We start from the raw sequence: 19,886 nt of genomic DNA, 5'->3' as shown, positions 1-19,886 counted from the left end.
ACATGATAGGTACTTCACGAATATCTGTTGAACTAGTTTGTGAACATAGAATGAGTGAATGATTGAATAAATAAAATGAAATACTGATTCTCTTTGTCTAAGAGGGTATAGGTTTTGAGAACCATATTAAATCATTGTTAGTCTCTGTATGTTTTTTTTTTTCTTTTTGTCTTACCCTGAACCACAGTATGAGAACCACTATCCACGGGGAAATTAATACTGAAGAGTTGGAAGCCAGCTTGGACCAGAGCTTGATGGGCAAACCTGAGACTAATGTGACAGTGACAGCCATAACTGGTTAGCATCTGCAATGGGAAAGCACATTGCAGGGAAGAAGGGTAGGGCTAGCTCTCTCTCTTATGGAAAGTCTCCTTCTATTGACTTGGTAGATATCAGTTTGCTTTTCTTACGGAACCTGATACCATGGAAATAAGGAGAAAAATAGGACATTTTCTCCTTCAACCCAATGCCAATCACAGGAGCTAGAGAAAAGACAGAGATGCTCTTTTGCTTCTGTCACATTAGACTCAAAACCACAAAGGGTGTGACCAACACCCATGGGAGTGCTGCTCCCTTCTCTTGGAATGACCCCTAAAATGCAGGAGTGGGGCTCCTGCAGTCCTGTTAGTATTGTGATACCCTGACCCTCTAGCCACAGGTGAGTGAGTAGGGTTAGATCCCTTACCCAAGCTAAGCCCTATCAACTTCTCTCCCCCAGTTTTATGTTTGCAAAGGAAATAAGCAAAGGAAATAATTAGGTTGATTGGCCTGATGTCATATTCATGGCAGCATTCTAGAGAGAAAGCCTACCAACTTCAGCAGCAGGAGCCACCAAAACTTCCAAACTTGATCATTTGATTCTTCTGCCAAATCTGAGACACCTGATTGTCCTTTTAAATAGTACCCCCCCATTATTTTTTGGTAAGTTAATGGCAGGGGAGTACTATTTAAAAGGTAAGTCAGGGTTTCCCTGGTGGTGCAGTGGTTAAGAATCCTCCTGCCAATGCAGGGGACACGGGTTCGAGCCCTGGTCCGGGAAGATCCCACATGCCACGGAGCAACTAAGCCTGTGCACCACAATTACTGAGCCTGAGCTCTAGAGCCCGCGAGCCACAACTCCTGAAGCCCAGGCGCCTAGAGCCCGTGCTCTGCAACAAGAGAAGCCACCGCAATGAGAAGCCCGCGCACCACAATGAAGAGTAGCCTCCGCTCGTCACAACTAGAGAAAGCCCGCACACAGCAACAAGAGTCATGTACCACAATGTTCATTGCAGCTCTGTTTACAATAGCCAGGAGATGGAAGCAACCTAAGTGTCCATCAACATTTGATTGGATAAAGAAGATGTGGCACATATATACAATGGAATATTACTCAGCCATAAAAGGAAATGAAATTGAGTTATTTGTAGTGAGGTGGATGGACCTAGAGACTGTTATACAGAGTGAAGTAAGTCAGAAAGAGAAAAATAAATACCGTATGCTAACACATATATCTGGAATCTAAAAAAAAAAAAAAGGTTCTGAAGAACCTAGGGGCAGGAAAGGAATAAAGAGGCAGATGTAGAGAATGGACTTGAGGACACAGAGAGGGGGAAGGGTAAGCTGGGATGAAGTGAGAGAGTGGCATGGACTTATATATACTAACAAATGTAAGATAGCTAGTGGGAAGCAGCCGCATAGCACAGGGAGATCAGCTCGGTGCTTTGTGACCACCTAGAGGGGTGGGATAGGGAGGGTGAGAGGGAGATGCAGGAGGGAGGAGATATGGGGATATATGTATATGTACAGCTGATTCACTTTGTTATAAAGCAGAAACTAACACACCATTGTAAAGCAATTATACCCCAATAAAGATGTTAAAACAAAACAAAACAAAACAAAAAACAAACAACAACAAAAAACAAAGACCCAACGCAGCCAAAAATAAATTAAATAAATAAATAAATAAACCTCTAAAAGGTAAGTTAATTAATGGCTGAGATCGCTTCTGGGGTTTGCTGAACTATTTCAAAGGGAAACTTAAGATCAAATGTTTGGGAATCAAACTGAGTTTTTTAAAAAAGCATAAATCACACATTGGAAACAGAAGCTGTATTTTCACACAATGCAATAAAGCACTTAAGGTGATTAAGTATATAGTACCAGTAGTAAAACTCTGTAGAAAATGAAAACTTTTTATTTGGAGTATATTATAACATTCATTTAAAAAATCTTACACTATTTAATAAAAATGTCTTGAATTAAATTAACAGTATTTTCTATAAAGTATGCCCAAGATTAGATTAATGACATAACAGACATTTATAATTTTGAGTCTTCTGATCCAAGAATAAGGTATGCATTTTCATTGATTCAAATCTTCTTCTTTATGTCCCTTAAGCTTTTTTCATATGACTTGCATACTTTTCATTTATTGTTATGAGATTTTCCCCCATTATATGTTTTAACTGCATACATAAAAGCTATTGATTTTTGAAAGAGAATAAAGAGATGTCCTATATTGGTGAGTAAAAAAAAAATTAGCTTAGCTAACAAAAGGAGACTTTCCTTAAGATTTGTACTATTGGTTTCACCCAAACAGACTTAATAATATATATTAATAAAGTATTCACCATGTGTGCTTTTGGGAACAATCCTCCTACGCTTATGAAGAGCAGCAGTGACCCCTACTGCTCAAATAAGGCAGCTCTAGGTGTCAGCCAGGACAGGGATTCTTTTTTTTTTTTTTTTTTAATTTTTATTGGAGTATAGTTGATTCACAATTTTGTGTTAGTTTCAGGTGTACAACAAAGTGAATCTGTTATAAATATACATATAACCACTCTTTTTAAGATTATTTTCCCATATAGGCCATTACAGAGTATTGAGTAGAGTTCACTGTACTATACAGTAGGTCCTTATTAGTTATATATTTTATATATAGTAGTGTGTATATGTCAATCCCATCTTCCAATTTATCCCTCCCCCTTCCCTGGTAACCATAAGTTTATTTTCTACATCTGTAACTCTATTTCTGTTTTGTAGATAAGTTCATTTGTATCCTTTTTTTTCAGATTCCATATATAAGCGATATCATACGATATTTGTTTTTCTCTGTCTGACTTACTTCACTCAATATGACGATCCATGTTGATGCAAATGGCATTATTTTGTTTTCTATGGCTGAGTAATATTCCACTGTATACATGTACCACATCTTTATCTATATTGCCATAGATATATTAGAATCTTACTTACCTTTCTATAATTTTATTGCCCTTTGCTGGTCATGTTCTTTTGGATAGTTATTTCTATCTATAGGTAAGGTATACTCTGATTTATTTTCCCAAGTACATATTTTATAATTATGGTATTTCCTTGCGAGGCCTACCATCAGTGGTCACTGCTATAGAAAATCAGTTCTTAAGGCCAAACTTACACTCAAATTCAGAGATGATTGTATTTTCAAATAGAAGGATGGCCTTAATTTTTGTAATGAATTAAAAATTAATTCCTAAATGAGATGATCAATTCACATTGCTATACTTTTGATAGATTTTTCTCTCTCTCAAAGTATACACAACATGCTTTGGTGACAAGATCTGTGGAAACTGACTAAGGTTAAAGAACAAGCAGAGCCAGTAAAATGCTTGTCTATTCAAGTTTGCAAATGTCCAGTTCCATCAATTTTCCTTCTTTTTTTTTTTTTTTTTTTTTTTGCTGTACGCGGGCCTCTCACTGCTGTGGCCTCTCCCGTTGCGGAGCACAGGCTCCGGACACACAGGCTCCGCGGCCATGGCTCGCGGGCCCAGCCGCTCCGCGGCATGTGGGATCCTCCGGGATCGGGGCACGAACCCGTGTCCCCTGCATCGGCAGGCGGACTCTCAACCACTGCGCCACCAGGGAGGCCCCAATTTTCCTTCTTATGTGGAAAAATAGGCATGACTGATCACAAACTGCAGATTTTATCTGGGTATAAAACAAAATGCCAATCCTTTGGCACCAGTCTGTATACACACAAAAATGGCTAAAGTCTTCATTTGTGTTTTTCTTCCACCAGCTTTGACAAACTGTACCCTGGCATTGTTGAAGCCACATTCATCATCAGACAACGAGGAAATGGCCAAGAATTATGCCATTGTTGGGATATTGGGAAAAAAAATTATGCTGGCTGAAAATAAATTTGAGATTTTGCCATATGCTGTTAAAGCCAAAATCTTTTGCAAAATTTCTCAAATTGAAACCATTCCGCAATATTCACTCAACAAGTGTTTAATGGACAGTGTAAGTGGAATTGTTTTTAGGCACCAAGACTACAAAGATTTCTAAATGCTTCCAGCGAAATTGAGCCAAGTAGCGGAATCAGGCGACAAAAATCACGGAGGCGACCCCCGAAGAAGGCAAGGAGGGGTAAGAGCCTTCGCGCTCTCTCCGGACCTTCCCTAGAACTGACTGCTGAGGTTGTCTGAAAAAAAAAAAGTATTGAGATTCCAGAGAACAGAGTGCAAACAACCACAGCCCTAAACCAAAATATTTAAGGCTGAGAGTAAGGCAGAAAACTATATTATCTCAAGACTTCTGCAGAAGCGAGTAAAACCTTTAGTCCCGCGATTCCGGTAGCTTCCGCCCCGCAGTCCCGAAGCTCCGCCCCACAGGCGGCCCCCGAGGAGAAAAGCCCGCCCTTTGGCCCCAGACTGCCTCGGGCCACCAACGCGCGTGCGCAGAGTCTTACGTCACATCCGGCGCCAGGACGCCCGATTCAGGAAGGGGCGGAGTAGTTGTGGCGGCGGTTTCCGTTCTGTTGGTTGGTGTTTCTTCCTTGCCGGAGCGACTGGGTAGACCGCGGCGTCATGGTCGAGGTAAAGTGACACTTGGGTGCCCAGGGGCCATCTGTTCTGGATTATTTTTCTTTGGCGGCGGTCGTGAGGGATCGAGGGTGCTGGGAGTCATGGGAGAGTAGCGGCTGCGAGGGGAGGCTGTTTGGCCGAGGCCGGGTAGTCTCTTAAGGTTTTTAGGGAGGCAGAGAAGCCGGATGAGAGCACAAGTTGGAGGTTCTGTCTGGGCGGGAAGCCTGAGATAATTCCTCCAGTTTCATTTGGCCCTTGGGCACTTGAGCTGGGCACTGTCCTCTGAGGCGGGGTTTCTGTCGATGTTCGACCAGTGGTACTCGCTGCCTGCTGGGTCGAGTCAGTGATTCTGTGTCTTAAAAAACTGGCGGTCTTCTCTGGTCTTCATTTTTTGTCTTACTAAAGCTCTTCCCCGGGAAAACCTGCCATTCTTGAATTTTTGCATTTTCCTCTAGCTTGAACAACTATTAGCAAACCTTGTACGTTTTATCTCAGAATTCTTGACTCTTGTCCAGGCCCACTGCCATCACATGAATTCAGACCATATCATCTTCCACCAACGCTGATGCATTAGCTCTTAGGTGGTCTCCTTGCTTCTGTTTCTGTCACCCCTCCCCCACCTCCAGTAAATTGATCAGTTTAAAACGTAGGATGTTCGAGCTTTTCTTGCTTAAGACCCTTTAGTGGCCCTGTGTATCTAGAGCAAAAATACAGACCGTTGCAATGGTATAAAAAAAAAACTTATCTAGACCTTGTCTATCCTTACAACCTCATCTTGCATCATCAACCCACCCTTTCGCCGAACATACACAGCTGTACTGAATGAAGGTTCTGGCATTATTTCGGTTACCGAACGCCTTTGTATTTACATGGCCTTTTCTCTCTGCCTGGATTGTTCTTACCTCTATTTTGTGCAAGGCTAACTCCCTCTCTGCTTAGCTGCCTCAGAGAGATCTTTCATTACCACCCTAAGGTCTTCTTCTGTCCTCTGTCTCAGCCCCCTGCTTGTTTCCTTCATAGCACTTATTAAAATGTGGAGTTACTTTGTTTATTTTTATTTGCCTGTTTCCTCTTGAGCACAGGGACCGTGGCTGCCTTTCATCATTCTGTTGTTAGTTTCTAGCACAATACCTGCCACTCAATTAGTAGGAGTTCAGTAAATATTTATTGAGTAAATGACTAATCTCAGGCATCACTCAGCTGGTATACCTGGGGCTCTGGCCCAAGAGGAGCCAGCCTCTTCTCTGAACTTGACTCCTATAGCTTGCTACAGATAGCTGTGGTGAGTGGTACAAAGCTTTTTACATATTTAAACATGTAAAGTGTATAACTAATTTGACTTTAGTTTAGGTTAGCTAGATATGTAATTATACTCTTTTATTCTAGGAGGTACAGAAACATTCTGTGCACACACTTGTGTTCAGGTCATTGAAGAGAACCCATGACATGTTTGTGGCTGATAATGGAAAACCTGTGCCTTTGGATGAAGAGAGGTAGGGATAGTTCTTTCTCATTTGCTAGAATATTTCAGCTTATAATATTGGGGGAAGAGAGCAGGGAGAGGGGAAGGTTTAAAGATTAGTAAGTAATACTAACTCATAGGATATCTATTCAGTAATGAGTGGTGTTTGGGCATAATTTAAGCTGATTTAACTTTATTTTTTTTGGCCTTTTACAGTAAAAGTCCCATTAATTAATTGCATTTTACAAATACCCAGTAATTAGGAGAGTCCCTTTTAGGCGTTATATTTTATAATCAATCACTTTGTATGTGCTTTCAGCTTCCTGCTGCTCTCAGAGCCTTGCTGAGCTGAAATTGTACCTGGCCAGTACCTCCACTCCCATCTTTTCTCGTTAGTATGATGAAGATTTTTGAGTGGTGGCATATTTTTGGTTCTACATCTCCAGCTCCAGTCTGGGATTGCATTATGTGCAGTGTTCTTTCTTTGTCCTTTACCCTTCTTTTAAAATCTACCCAATTCCTCAAACAAGCATTTATATTTAATTTACCAAGTGGACTATCCTTAAAAGTAGCATAATAAGTGCATTTGTTTCTAAAATGCTGAATTAAGTACTTGGATTAGTTTGAACTAATTTTTCTAGGTATATCCAGGAAAGGTTACTATAGAAGCTTTTACTGTATTTTTATATTTAGACTTTGAAGGAAAGTATACTGACTTTGAGGTTTTTTAAAGGATATATTAGTTTCTGTATATTTTAAAATCAGTTAGACCTTTGATAAATCAACATGAAAGTTTTTATATAATTGGTTAACAAACTAAACTATTTCTTGACTTAATGGATGCTGTGTGGTAGATTGTGAACAAAAGTGTGGAAATGCACTTGGAAATTTTTTAAAATGTTGTTTAACTTTAAAATCTTAATAGTAACTTTTTCTACATGATTAGGCAAACTTAAGCTATGTAAAAATTTGTTTCCTGGCTATCTGTGAATATATTTACATTGGTGAATATATTTAAAGTACTCAAAGATACATTTTTATGTTTATAATTTTTAAATAGTCACAAACGAAAAATGGCAATCAAGCTGCGGAATGAGTATGGTCCTGTGTTGCATATGCCTACTTCAAAAGAAAATCTTAAAGAGAAAGGCCCTCAGAATGCATCAGATTCATATGGACACAAACAATATCCTGCCAATCAAGGTGAGTATGGCATTGTCAGAAATGTCAGGATTTATATGTGAATTTTAAAAATAGAAAAATGAAATGTCTTATTAGTGCTTCTTCTGGAAGGACTTATTAGAACCATACCCTATTTAACAGCTTGATTTCCTCATTGGAGTAGTGAGTGAGATTATTGGTTGGTGGATTTTTCCCTTATAGGAAATTAAAACAGTGGTATAATGATGGCAGAAATTCTTAGGATATAGAGATAGTCATAGTGGAGACTAAAGGAAAAATTCCTAACCTGTGGGGAATTTTTCTTTCATCTATCTGTTTTGGTTATAATTCAGAAAGATCATATTAAGTACTAAAATTGTAATGAATAAAGATAATCCAAGATTCCACAGGAAAACCATTTGTTTGGAAGATAAACCTGAGTGCATTATTACTTGATAAGATGACCTCTCTACACACCATTGCTATATAGCAAATGTACAAGCTTTCTTGACATCACATCAGCAAATGATCAAGGAACTACCTGTGTACATGATCTTCAGAAGGCAAAACAAAAATGATCAACTTACCTTATTTCTGAGGCTTGGGCTTAGTTGGGAAAATTTGAGATATCCAGTTGATAATTTAATATTATTTAATTCATTAAAAGATGTGATACTTGTATATAAGATAATTTTGCCACAGATGAATTTTCTTTTTGTCTCTCTCTCTTTTTTTAATAGGACAAGAAGTTGAATATTTGGTGACAGGTACACATCCATATCCACCAGGACCTGGTAAGTAGCTGTCATATTTGAAAATGTCTTATTGTCACTTATATTTCCATGACTGAGCCAATAATATGATTCCCATTGCCTGTAAAATATAAGATAAGCTCAATAACCAAGCATCCAGGCATAGCTGTTTAGATGATAATTAACTAAGTTTCACATGCATTCATTCAGCAAATGTTATTAAGCACCTATTTTTTTTCAGGCACTGTACTAAGAATTCAAAGACAATAAGACTGCTCCAGGCTAAGACAAGCTTATTACCTGGAAGTTTAGTCGGACACATAAATATCACGAAGCTTATAAAAGTTAGAAGTGTTAGTATAGAAGCAGGTATGATAGAAACATATCCTGGGTGTGTTGTATGTGAAGAGGAATTAGCACACAAATGGAGTGGCCAGTATAACAGGGTGGAGGACAAAAAGCTTAGTATATCCAGGTTCTAGTAATTTTAGAGGACGGAGTTCACCATATTCAAAGTATAGATGAATTGGTGCTTCTTGTTGTAGGAATTTACATTTACCCTTCGAAACATTCTGTTAGTATTTGGGGAACTGCTTAATTTTTATATTTGAAGATAATATCCTAAATAATAGAAATTTAACTTTACTATCTTGGGCTATGTTAATATTAAGCTGTTTTGATTAAATATATGAGATAAATTTGAGATATATGTTGTTGGGCAATATTTATTGTAAAAGAATTAGAAACAAAAGACCTACAAAATGTAATAAAAATTTTTGTAATATCACCACCTAGAGATAATCACCATTACCTATTTGTTATGTTTTCCTCCACTATTTTATTGTAAATGCATGTAAATGGAAGCAAAGATAGATACCAAAAGGAGTTGATTTTTTTTATTTCAACAGGGGTTGCTTTGACAGCGGACACTAAGATCCAAAGAATGCCAAGTGAATCAGCTGCACAGTCCTTAGCTGTGGCACTACCTACTTCTCAAGCTAGGTAGGAGATATTATGCTTCTAAATAACAAAGATTTTGAAAGCATAGTTTACTGTTCACATTTTTTCTCATTTTTAAATTTGTTTTTTGTAGTTACATATTATATGACATTTTCCTTTACCAGTGCTTACAAAAACTTAAAATATAGAGTCAGTCTTCCAGAACACCTGACTGGAGACATTAATTACTTAGAATATGGTGTTTCTTTTGCCTCAGGGTCGATGCAAACCGTAGTGCACCTGCTGGAGGTGAATACCGACACCCTGGGGCTTCTGACCGGTCACAGCCTGCAGGGGCAGTAAGTTGTCTGTGTCAAATCACATCACACTGTGGGTTTCTGACTTTAACATTTTGCCTATTTCCCTTTATTCCAAGATTCTTACCTTAAATATTAAATAAATGAACATTTTCCTTGGACTTGTTCAAGTAAATAGCGGCCTGAGCTAGTTGCTAATATTTCATAGCCCTAAAATTTAAGTTGCTAGTGAATTGACAAAATAATTTAAAGTTCTGTTAATTCTGTGTCTACTTGCACGTTGGACATAACATTTATTTTGATGAAGATAATGTGATGATGCTCTTTATTACCCACTATTAAAAATGCAAGCACGATTATTCTGAAGCTTGTATTAGTACGTGTTAGATACGAAAGTGTTTTTTTTTTAAACTCTTAGTTGGTTTGTACGGTTAGAGTTGAGTGCTATTAGTATCGTAATATTCACAGGCTGTACAACTAATATCTTATAAATGAACATTTAGAAATATATTATTTGTTAGTAAATGGCAGCTACTGTTGTTATTGGTGAAAGTAGTTATAGAAAGAATAACTGAAAATATGCAGTTTGCTTTATTATGCTGTTACTTGAAGTGAGTGCAGTCTTTACTTCCTCAGTTTATTATGCAGTTGCTTTGTGAAGTGAATGAATTTGTAGTCCTCCTACCAGGGTCTTTAGCCTCCATTCACAGCATCTGCCCAGGCTTTCTGCCTCCTTAGGATATAACATAAGCTTCTTGAGGGCAGTAACTTACAGGCTTCAGTGTTTTTTAGATGGATGGATGGGTGGATGCTAGCAGTATATGGTTATATCAGCTAGTATACCCTTTAAGATAGTATTGAAATACTTCTGTGGGAGATAAATAGAAGGAACTTTCAGTCTCTCCTTTGTAGTATGAAATCAACAATGTTAAAATATGACAAAAGCAATGGCATTAATCCACATATATTTACTTAAATAATAATGAGAGCTTACATTTAGCATTTACTACTCTGTTACAGTCTTCATAATAGCTGTATGAGGTAGTTGCTGTTATTTCCATTTTACTAATGAGGCACAGAGGTTACATAATTTATACCCAAGGTCATTAGCTAGTAATGGACAGAGTTGGGTTTTGAACCCGTGCACAGTGATATGTGCTCTCAAGGTTCTGCCTCTCTGAGATTTTTTAATTGTTTTTTAAAGTTAAAATTAACATACGGAAAATATAGTTCTGATCGGAAGTCTTAGACTCATTTTCTAGATATGCAGGTATTTTTCAGATATCTTTTTTTCTTAAGGAAAAAAACTTTCATAAATCCTTTGACTTTCCATTTTTGAATTGATAACATGAAACCTTAGGTAAGATATCTTTAATAATTAATCTATTCTATATCTAGGTTGTTATGGACGGTGGCAATGCCAAGAACTCCGCACTGATGGCTAAAAAAGCCCCTACGATGCCGAAACCTCAGTGGCACCCACCGTGGAAACTCTACAGAGTGAGTGAATCTGTATATTATTCCACTACATGAAACATGATCACTGCTTTCCAGTTAAACAAGAGCCGAGGAGTGGAATAAGGAGGAAACAGAGTGAATATGAGGGCTGGTAGAGTGATCTGAGGTGGGGTGGAGGGAGGGGCTTAGACAGTATCTTAAAAGATACCTTGGGAAGGAGACTTCATTAAATGGAAGCTATACTTGTATTTTGTATAAACTACAGTATAAAATATTGATAGAAGGCTACTAAATGGAGAGCAGACAAAATAAATTCAGGAAAGTGTTCAAGGTGTTCTATGTGAAGGCCAAGGAGAAAATCCATGCATCAGGACATTCTGTGGCCCTACCAATTATCTTTTTAATTATAGTAAATTGAAATGATTCAAAATGGACCAAATCTAAAATAAAATGTAAATAGTAGGAAACATACAGCTAGACAAATTATCATACCTTAGAATAGACTTTCTTTTGGTGTATAGATCTAATAAATCTTAATAGATATATAAATTTGGGTAACCACTACCACAATCTGGATAATAGAAGTTCCATTGATTCAAAAACACCCCTGTGCTGTTTTCTTATATCCTTTCTCACCCCTGCCAACCATTCATCTTTTTTCGATCACTGTAGTTGTGCTCTTCAGTTGTATCATATTTAACATAAGTGTGATGAGTTGAAATTGAATAAACTTTAGCTTCTGTGTAGTGAGCCTGCTCATTCTACCTTTTTAAATACAGGTGATCAGTGGGCATCTTGGCTGGGTTCGATGTATTGCTGTGGAACCTGGAAACCAGTGGTTTGTTACTGGATCTGCTGACAGAACTATAAAGGTAATAAGGAAGGAAGAAAAATGTAAACACGATTTTGTGTTTGCCATGTAATTTTAATGTTTTATTTCCTCTGGTGGGAATTGCTGTTCTAGTTCTCTGATTTCTTAGACCTGAGTGTGGAGTAAAATTTATTATCTATACCAGTTAAAAGTCCCAAATAGGGCTTCCCTGGTGGTGCATTGGTTAAGAATCCACCTGCCAATGCAGGGGACATCGGTTCGAGCCCTGGTCCAGGAAGATCCCACATGCTGTGGAGCAACTAAGTCTTTGTGCCACAACTACTGAGCCTGCGCTCTAGAGCCCACGAGCCACAACTACTGAGCCCGTGCGCCTAGAGCCCATGCTCTGCAACAAGACAAGCCACCGCAATGAGAAGCCCACGCACCACAATGAAGAGTAGCCCCTGCTCACCGCAACTAGAGAAAGCCGGCGTGCAGCAATGAAGACTCAACGCAGCCAAAAATAAATAAAATAAATAAATTTAAAAAAAAAAGTCTCAAATAAATATCTGTTTGAAAAGTGGTATTTAAGCAACAGTTTTTTTTCCAAATAGTACACGCTGACTATTTATAACTAATTCCTTCATATTTTTTTCTCCTTCTGGTTACACAATTAAAACATGCTTATCTATAAAAAATGTGGAAAATGTAAAGGAGTATAAAAGAATATAGACCCAGGGCTTCCCTGGTGGCGCAGTGGTTAAGAGTCCGCCTGCCATTGCAGGGGACCTGGGTTCGAGCCCTGGTCCAGGAAGATCCCACATGCCTCAGAGCAACTAAGCCCCCATGCTACAACAAAGAGTAGCCCCCACTCGCTGCAACTAGAGAAAGCCTGCGCGCAGCAATGAAGACCCAACACAGCCAAAAAGAAAGAAAGAAAGAAAGAAAAGAAAAAGAATATAGACCCATACATAACCTACCACTGTCAGATATTTGAATTTTCTTTTTAACATTTATTTCTGTGTATGTGTATCTGCATTTTCTTCTGAGTGTTTTTCCTGTGTATATAAATGTGTATCTTTTAAAAATCATGTTTGATATGTAATTTTGTTCCCAGCTTTTTTTCAGTTAACATTGTGTCAAAGGCATATTCCTGTCAAAAACTGAACATCTTTTTTAAAAATTTATTTTAAGTATAGTTGATTTACAATATGTTAATTGCTGCTGTACAGCAAAGTGATTCAGTTATGCATATATATACATTCTTTCTCATATTCTTTTCCGTTACGGTTTATCACAGGTTATTGCATATAGTTCCCTGTGCTATACAGTAGGACCTTGTTACATATTCATTCTATATATTGTGGTTTGCATCTGCTAATCCCAAACTCCCAATCCATTCCTCTCCTGAACATTTTTTAAATGGTTCCATAGTATTATATCATTTAGATATTCTATAATCTGTTTTCCTTTTGTTAGGCATTAAAGTTTTTTAGTTTCCTGATTTTTCACTAACATAAGTAATACTGTAATTAATATGTGCCTAAAGCGCTTTTTCTATATTTTAAAGTGTTTTGTTATGATAGTTTCCCAGAAAAAAAGTATTAAAGGTCAGACATTCTTGAAGTTGACACCCAAAGTTAAAAATTATTTTCCAAAATGGGTGAATTGATACTTGCAGCATGCGAGAGGATCCTTTTCAGCACACTGCTTGTGTCTTTTAAAAAATATTTACTATTTTGATAAGCAGAAGTGCATAGCTAATCTTTCAAAAACTGTGTATATAAAATTTATAGTGATGTTGAAGTTTTTGATACCTTTATTTGCTACTTTTAGGGTTTTTTTTTTAAGTTGATGCCATCCTTGACTAATTTAATACCTCAGTATTCATACTTTTACTATCAGTGATATCCTTTATATATTAAGAATATTAACTTTTTGTCATCTACGCAAATATTTTCCCAGTTTGATCTTGCCCTTTAATTCTCTTTTCCCTGATTTTATTTTTGGTGATGGGTTCATTTTGCAAACTTTTATATGTGTTTTTATCTTTCACTTTTTTTTTTTTTTTTTTTTTTCTTTTTGCGGTATGTGGGCCTCTCACTGTTGTGGCCTCTCCCGTTGCGGAGCACAGGCTCCGGATGCGCAGGCCCAGCGGCCATGGCTCACGGGCCCAGCCGCTCCGCGGCATATGGGATCCTCCCAGATCGGGGCACGAACCCGTATCCCCTGCATCGGCAGGCGGACTCTCAACCACTGCGCCACCAGGGAGGCCCTATCTTTCACTTTTTGAAGACAATTTTAACATCAAGATTCTAAAAATTTGCTTTGGAATAATAAACAAGAAGAAAAATTAAATATTTTTTGATTGCAGATCTGGGACTTGGCTAGTGGCAAGTTAAAACTGTCATTAACTGGGCACATCAGTACGGTGCGTGGTGTGATAGTGAGCACAAGGAGCCCGTACCTGTTCTCCTGTGGAGAAGACAAACAAGTCAAATGCTGGGATCTTGAGTATAATAAGGTAAGCATGAAGTTAAGGATTGGAGACATTATGAGCCCCTGTTTATCTTCCTAATTGTAGAAATTTTAACTTTCTTTCTTTATTTTTTAGGTTATAAGGCACTATCACGGACATCTGAGTGCAGTGTATGGTTTAGATCTGCACCCAACAATCGACGTGCTGGTGACCTGTAGCCGAGACTCAACTGCACGGGTAAATGGAATAGAGCTGATTTGTACATATATTGCATCTTACAGTATGCTTATTTGGTCCTAAAGTCATGTATTTTTTGATAGAGAATTTAAAGATAGTTGCCTTGACACATCAGTACCCTACCTAGTCTTCATCTTCTGAGTTCCGTGGCCCCACTGTGTCTATAATTGGGAGGCCCCGCCCCTGACATGCAACCTCTCACATGCCAGTCTGTCACCACAGCTGTGGTCCATTAGCTGTTTCATTCAGTAGCCCCATTATACCCATTCTAGTCAATAGGTCCCCTGATCTTGTAGCTTTTTTCCCCATTGGCTGCCTCCTATCTGCATTCCCCAGCCAGCTTACAGGTGATTATTTCATTTACTCACTTTCTTCATTATATTCAAGGCAGGCACACAAAGTTGTCGAGTAGATTCCCAGGCTTGCATTGATCTAGTTACCTGCCTGAGATATGAATACCTGTTCTCTTTGATGGTATGTCTGTTGTGTTTTGATAGATATGGGATGTGAGAACTAAAGCCAGTGTACACACGTTATCTGGACATACTAATGCAGTGGCTACAGTGAGGTGTCAAGCTGCGGAACCACAAATTATTACTGGTATGATTGATACTTTTCAAGTTTACAGTATATTCATATCAGAGTGCATTATGATTATATACTTTTCATATTTACTATGACTCTTGCTTTGTGTTGTATATACAGTGTTTCTGTGTGCACTTGAAATTTTTTGTGGTAACATTTCATCCCATTGTTTTTATCTCATACTTTTTACATATCATAGAATCTTTGTATCAGGTGATGTCTGACTAGAAAATAGTGCTATTAGATACAACTAAGCGTTGTTTTATAGTATCAAAATTACCGGTCTAGGAAATTAAAGTTAGAAGACAAAATACTCTCAGACTTTGAGAGCTGGTTTGAGTCTTGTTTTGCTTAAAATATGGTTAATCACATTGAATCTTCAAGACTAGAAAATAATTCCTTCCTGTGTGTTTTATTAACTAAATGATTATTAGAGTTTTCTCCTTTCTCTCCACTAGGGGATGACATCATGTATTTGTTTTATTTGTTATTCACATTTTTTCTAGTTATTCAGAGGACAGTGCAACAAGTGTTTATTACATTCTTTTAATAACTAAACTTAACATCAACCAAATATTTTGGAACTATAGAAAACGATTAGCCAAGAGTTAATATGACTTTTATTTCATATATATATGTCTGTGGAAGAATGCTTCCCATTCTATTATATTTAACTTTCACATTCTTTTTTCCTGATCTGTGTGCATCTTGGGGATGTGTGTGTATCCTCCTTACAGGAAGTCATGACACTACCATACGATTATGGGATTTGGTGGCTGGAAAAACAAGAGTCACATTAACAAATCACAAAAAGTCCGTCAGGGCTGTGGTTTTACATCCAAGACAGTAAGTGTGTTTTCCTAAGCAGCTTCTCTTCTTTCTTCAGTTCTTAGTACAATACAGAAATACCAACATGAATACGACTTTGGTAGTCATTTAGCCACTGTCATTTTTTCACCTGTGCCACATACGAACACGCCTTTCTTTTATTTTCCTTGTGTAGTATTTGCTTCATGGCCTCTGTAAGACAAGGAAAGCTTTCTACATGGTGAAAATGGTGTCAAATGAGATAATACGAATCAATCATGGTTAAAAGTTGCATGTCATAATCGAAGCTAATAGCAGCGCTATTTAATGTTATGGACATAAATATTATTAGGCACTGAGCTATACATAGAATAGTTAATTCTTAAGGAGGAAGTTAATATAATCGGAAAAAATAGTAGTAATCATGATCATTATAGTCAGAGTATCCTGAGAAATGGAGCATAGTACCACAACCTGTTGTCTATGAAACTATATCACCTGGCACTTTCCTGGTCACAGTCATATCTTGCTTCTCCTCCTCTCTTTCCCACTCTCCCTTACCTTTATTTTCACTCTTGTCCTTCCTCCTTTTCACTGTCTTCCTCATTCCCTTTATTCCTCCCCCTCCCTTTCTCTCTTCCTCTTGCCTCTATTTCTTTCGTTTTCTCCCTTCTTGTTCTGTCTCTCCTCTCTCTGGCTTTCTCTCTTTCTTGAAAATAGCTACATCACCCCTTGCCCTTTATGTGAGTTTAGGGGTTTGTATGTGTATTGCTTTAGCTTAGTGTAGAGCATCGGGGAAATGAGAGGAAAATAAAACTCCAATGTAGGACTTAACGTACATTTAAAATAATTTAAAAATCTGATGTAACTTGGAACAAACATCTTGATATTTTTATCTCTTGGTATGATGATAATATTTTGCTAAAACTGCATAGATCCTGACTACACATGCAAAATACAACCATAATCAGATTTTTAAAAATACACCATTGTATTTAACTTGGTTTACTTTATTCTTTATCTTATTTCAGTTACACGTTTGCATCTGGTTCTCCAGATAACATAAAACAGTGGAAATTCCCCGATGGAAGCTTCATTCAAAATCTTTCTGGTCACAATGCTATTATTAATACACTGACAGTAAATTCTGATGGAGTGCTTGTATCTGGAGGTAAATTAAGATTTTTATGATAAATATGTTTTAGTCTGTCATTTTTATCTTTTAGTGAGTAAAATTTCTAAGTCATCACACCTAAGTATTATAGCAGAACTTGCCTGTTTTAACGTTTGTTTGAATGTTCACATGTGTTCATGCATATTCATAATGCACATAGCATATTTCATAGTTTAGCTCTCTTTAAGTTCCCACATTGATAAATCTAAGGGGTTTATGCTAGAAATCGCCTAAAGTTTGGTTGTGTGTTCTGGAGTTGAATGTCGTTTTGTGGTGCTTTTTGAGATCTATAATAAATTCTGAATTAAGTACAAATGAAAGTAGACAAACTGATATTAAGAGGAGCTTGAGTGCCTGCATTTTATATATCTTTGTAGTAGTGACTGCAGTTACTCCTGTGGTGCTTAATAAACATTTGTCAAGCTGAATTGTTGAGAGGACACCAGGTTTAACTATATCTTTCCCTTTAAGCTGACAATGGCACTATGCATCTTTGGGACTGGAGAACTGGCTACAATTTCCAGAGAGTTCATGCAGCAGTGCAGCCTGGGTCTTTGGACAGTGAGTCAGGAATATTTGCTTGTGCTTTTGATCAGTCTGAAAGTCGGTTATTAACAGCTGAAGCTGATAAAACCATTAAAGTGTACAGAGAGGACGACACAGCGGTAAGATCTCTGTTTCATACACATTGTAAAGTATAATCGACTAAATCAGCCGTGCCAGCTTTGCAAGCGTTTTCTCATTTTAAAGTTACTGAAATTACCAGAAGGCAACGTAATCTTCATAATATTAAAGTATTTGTCATCTTGAATAGTGTCTGCTCATAGATTTCTTTATTGGTTTCATTGATGACAGCAAATCCATAGTTTTGATTTTATCTCAACGTTCCTTATTAGAGTTATTGGGAAAATCTTACACCAAGAATCACAGCAAATAAGTTGATTACTATGCAAATTCTAGAATCATAAGCTTTGGTGTTATTAGAATGTCTAAATAGCAATTTTATTTAAAATGAAAAACCGTAAACTGAATTTGTAGCGAATGCATTCATCCTTTATTAGATTCAGATAATGCCAAAAGTTTGTCACTAATCTTAAAATTGTTAAAGAACTGCTAAATATATAATGCCAGGTAATATAATTTTGAATAAGTGCCGTATTTTTGTTAGAAAGAAACCTATTAAATATGAAGCAGACCAGAAATACTTTGTTTTAACTTACTTACTTTTCTATTTTTAGACAGAAGAAACTCATCCAGTCAGCTGGAAGCCAGAAATTATCAAGAGAAAGAGATTTTAATGTGGCGTTGTCTTCATGGTGGTTCCAGTTTTGTTTTTTGTTTCTTGTTTAGCTTGGTGTTGATGAGAATATCCAGTCATTTGTGCTCCGGCTAGGAATATAAAGCAAAAACTCACATGCTTGAATCATTGCTTTTTCATATTTTACAATGAACTGTCCTCTCCCCATGTTTTTATTTCTAAAATAAACAGTTTGAGATTCTAGGAGGAAAGATGCAGATATCAAGCATATGTGGATTTGTTGAACATAACTATCCTAAAGATAGAATGACTTATCACTTTTATTAAAACACACTTTTTTTTTTTTTTAACTTACAGAACTGCTTACTGTAGTAGGACATGTTTTGAGGGGAGCAGTCTTTCTTTTTAATCCTTTAAAAACTGGTGTCTGTGACTGATAATTTGGGATTAAAGGATTTGAAGCGTTAACTTCTGTATGTTTATTCCACAAACAGTTTGTGAGTGCATGTTCTGTAAAGTTCTGCACTAGATACTGTTCAGGAAGTAGACAGGTGAGATGTGTCTGTCTTTTAAGACAGGGGTCCCCAACCCCTGGGCCACGGACCGGTACAGGTCCACGGCCTGTTAGGAACCAGGCTGCATAGCAGGAGGTGAGCGGCGGGCAAGCCAGTGAAGCTTCATGTGTATTTACAGCCACTCCCTGTCACTGGCGTTACTGCCTGAGCTCCACCTCCTGTCAGATCAGCGGCGGCATTAGATTCTCATAGGAGCGCGAACTCTACCGTGAACTGCGCGTACAAGGGATCTAGGTTGCGCGCTGTGAGAATCTAATGCCTGGTGATCTGAGGTGGAGCTGAGGGGGTGATGCTAGCACTGGGGAGCGGCTGCAAATACAGATGATCATTAGCAGAGAGGTTTGACTGCACGGAGACAATCAATTGCTTGCAGACTCGTATCAAAACCCTATCAGTAGGGCTTCCCTGGTGGCGCAGTGGTTGAGTCCGCCTGCCGATGCAGGGGACACGGGTTCGTGCCCCGGTCCGGGAAGATCCCACATGCCGCGGAGCGGCTAGGCCCATGAGCCATGGCCGCTGAGCCTGCGTGTCCGGAGCCTGTGCTCCGCAACGGGAGAGGCCACAACAGTGAGAGGCCCGTGTACCATTAAAAAAAAAAAAAAAAAAAACCTATCAGTGAGTGGCAAGTGAAAACAGGCTCAGGGTTCCCACTGACTTGTATAATTATTATATATCACAATGTAGTAATAATAGAAATAAAGTACACAATAAATGTAATGCGCTTGAATCATCCCAAAACTGTCCTTCTGACCCCATCCCAGTCCGTGGAAAAATTGTCTTCCTTGAAACTGGTCCCTGGTGCCAAAAAGGTCGGGGACCGCTGCTTTAAGACTTCCACTTTAGTAGCTTATTACAGAAATGCTGTCATAGAGGTACCAGCGAAAAGCCAGGGTAACACAGAGGAAATGCCCATTTATTTTCCCTGAGGAGGATTATGGAAGACCTCTTAAGAGTCAGCGGTGTTTGAGCTAAGCCTTGAAAGAGGTCAGAGAAGAAAAAGGGGACTCTAAGATGAGGTGTGAAGTGACAGAACAGACATGTGAGA

General features: G+C 38.0%; 1 protein-coding gene across 1 annotated transcript; it reads left to right on the top strand.

Annotated features, from left to right (window-relative positions):
• The first annotated feature begins 4,745 nt into the window (after positions 1–4,745).
• On the top strand, positions 4,746–18,734 carry PLRG1 (pleiotropic regulator 1). Its single transcript, XM_060116603.1, has 15 exons — positions 4,746–4,838; positions 6,213–6,319; positions 7,349–7,491; positions 8,190–8,243; positions 9,110–9,203; positions 9,418–9,499; positions 10,856–10,957; positions 11,695–11,787; positions 14,101–14,250; positions 14,341–14,442; positions 14,940–15,042; positions 15,765–15,873; positions 16,866–17,005; positions 17,480–17,673; positions 18,247–18,734. The coding sequence occupies exons 1-15, from the start codon at positions 4,830–4,832 to the stop codon at positions 18,304–18,306; spliced, it is 1,542 nt and encodes a 513-aa protein (XP_059972586.1). The 5' UTR covers positions 4,746–4,829; the 3' UTR covers positions 18,307–18,734.
• The last annotated feature ends 1,152 nt before the right edge of the window (positions 18,735–19,886 follow it).

This window comes from Mesoplodon densirostris, chromosome 1, assembly GCF_025265405.1.
Source record: "Mesoplodon densirostris isolate mMesDen1 chromosome 1, mMesDen1 primary haplotype, whole genome shotgun sequence".
In the NCBI taxonomy this organism is placed as follows: Eukaryota; Metazoa; Chordata; class Mammalia; order Artiodactyla; family Ziphiidae; genus Mesoplodon; species Mesoplodon densirostris.
This window is presented reverse-complemented; position numbering and strand designations above follow the sequence as displayed.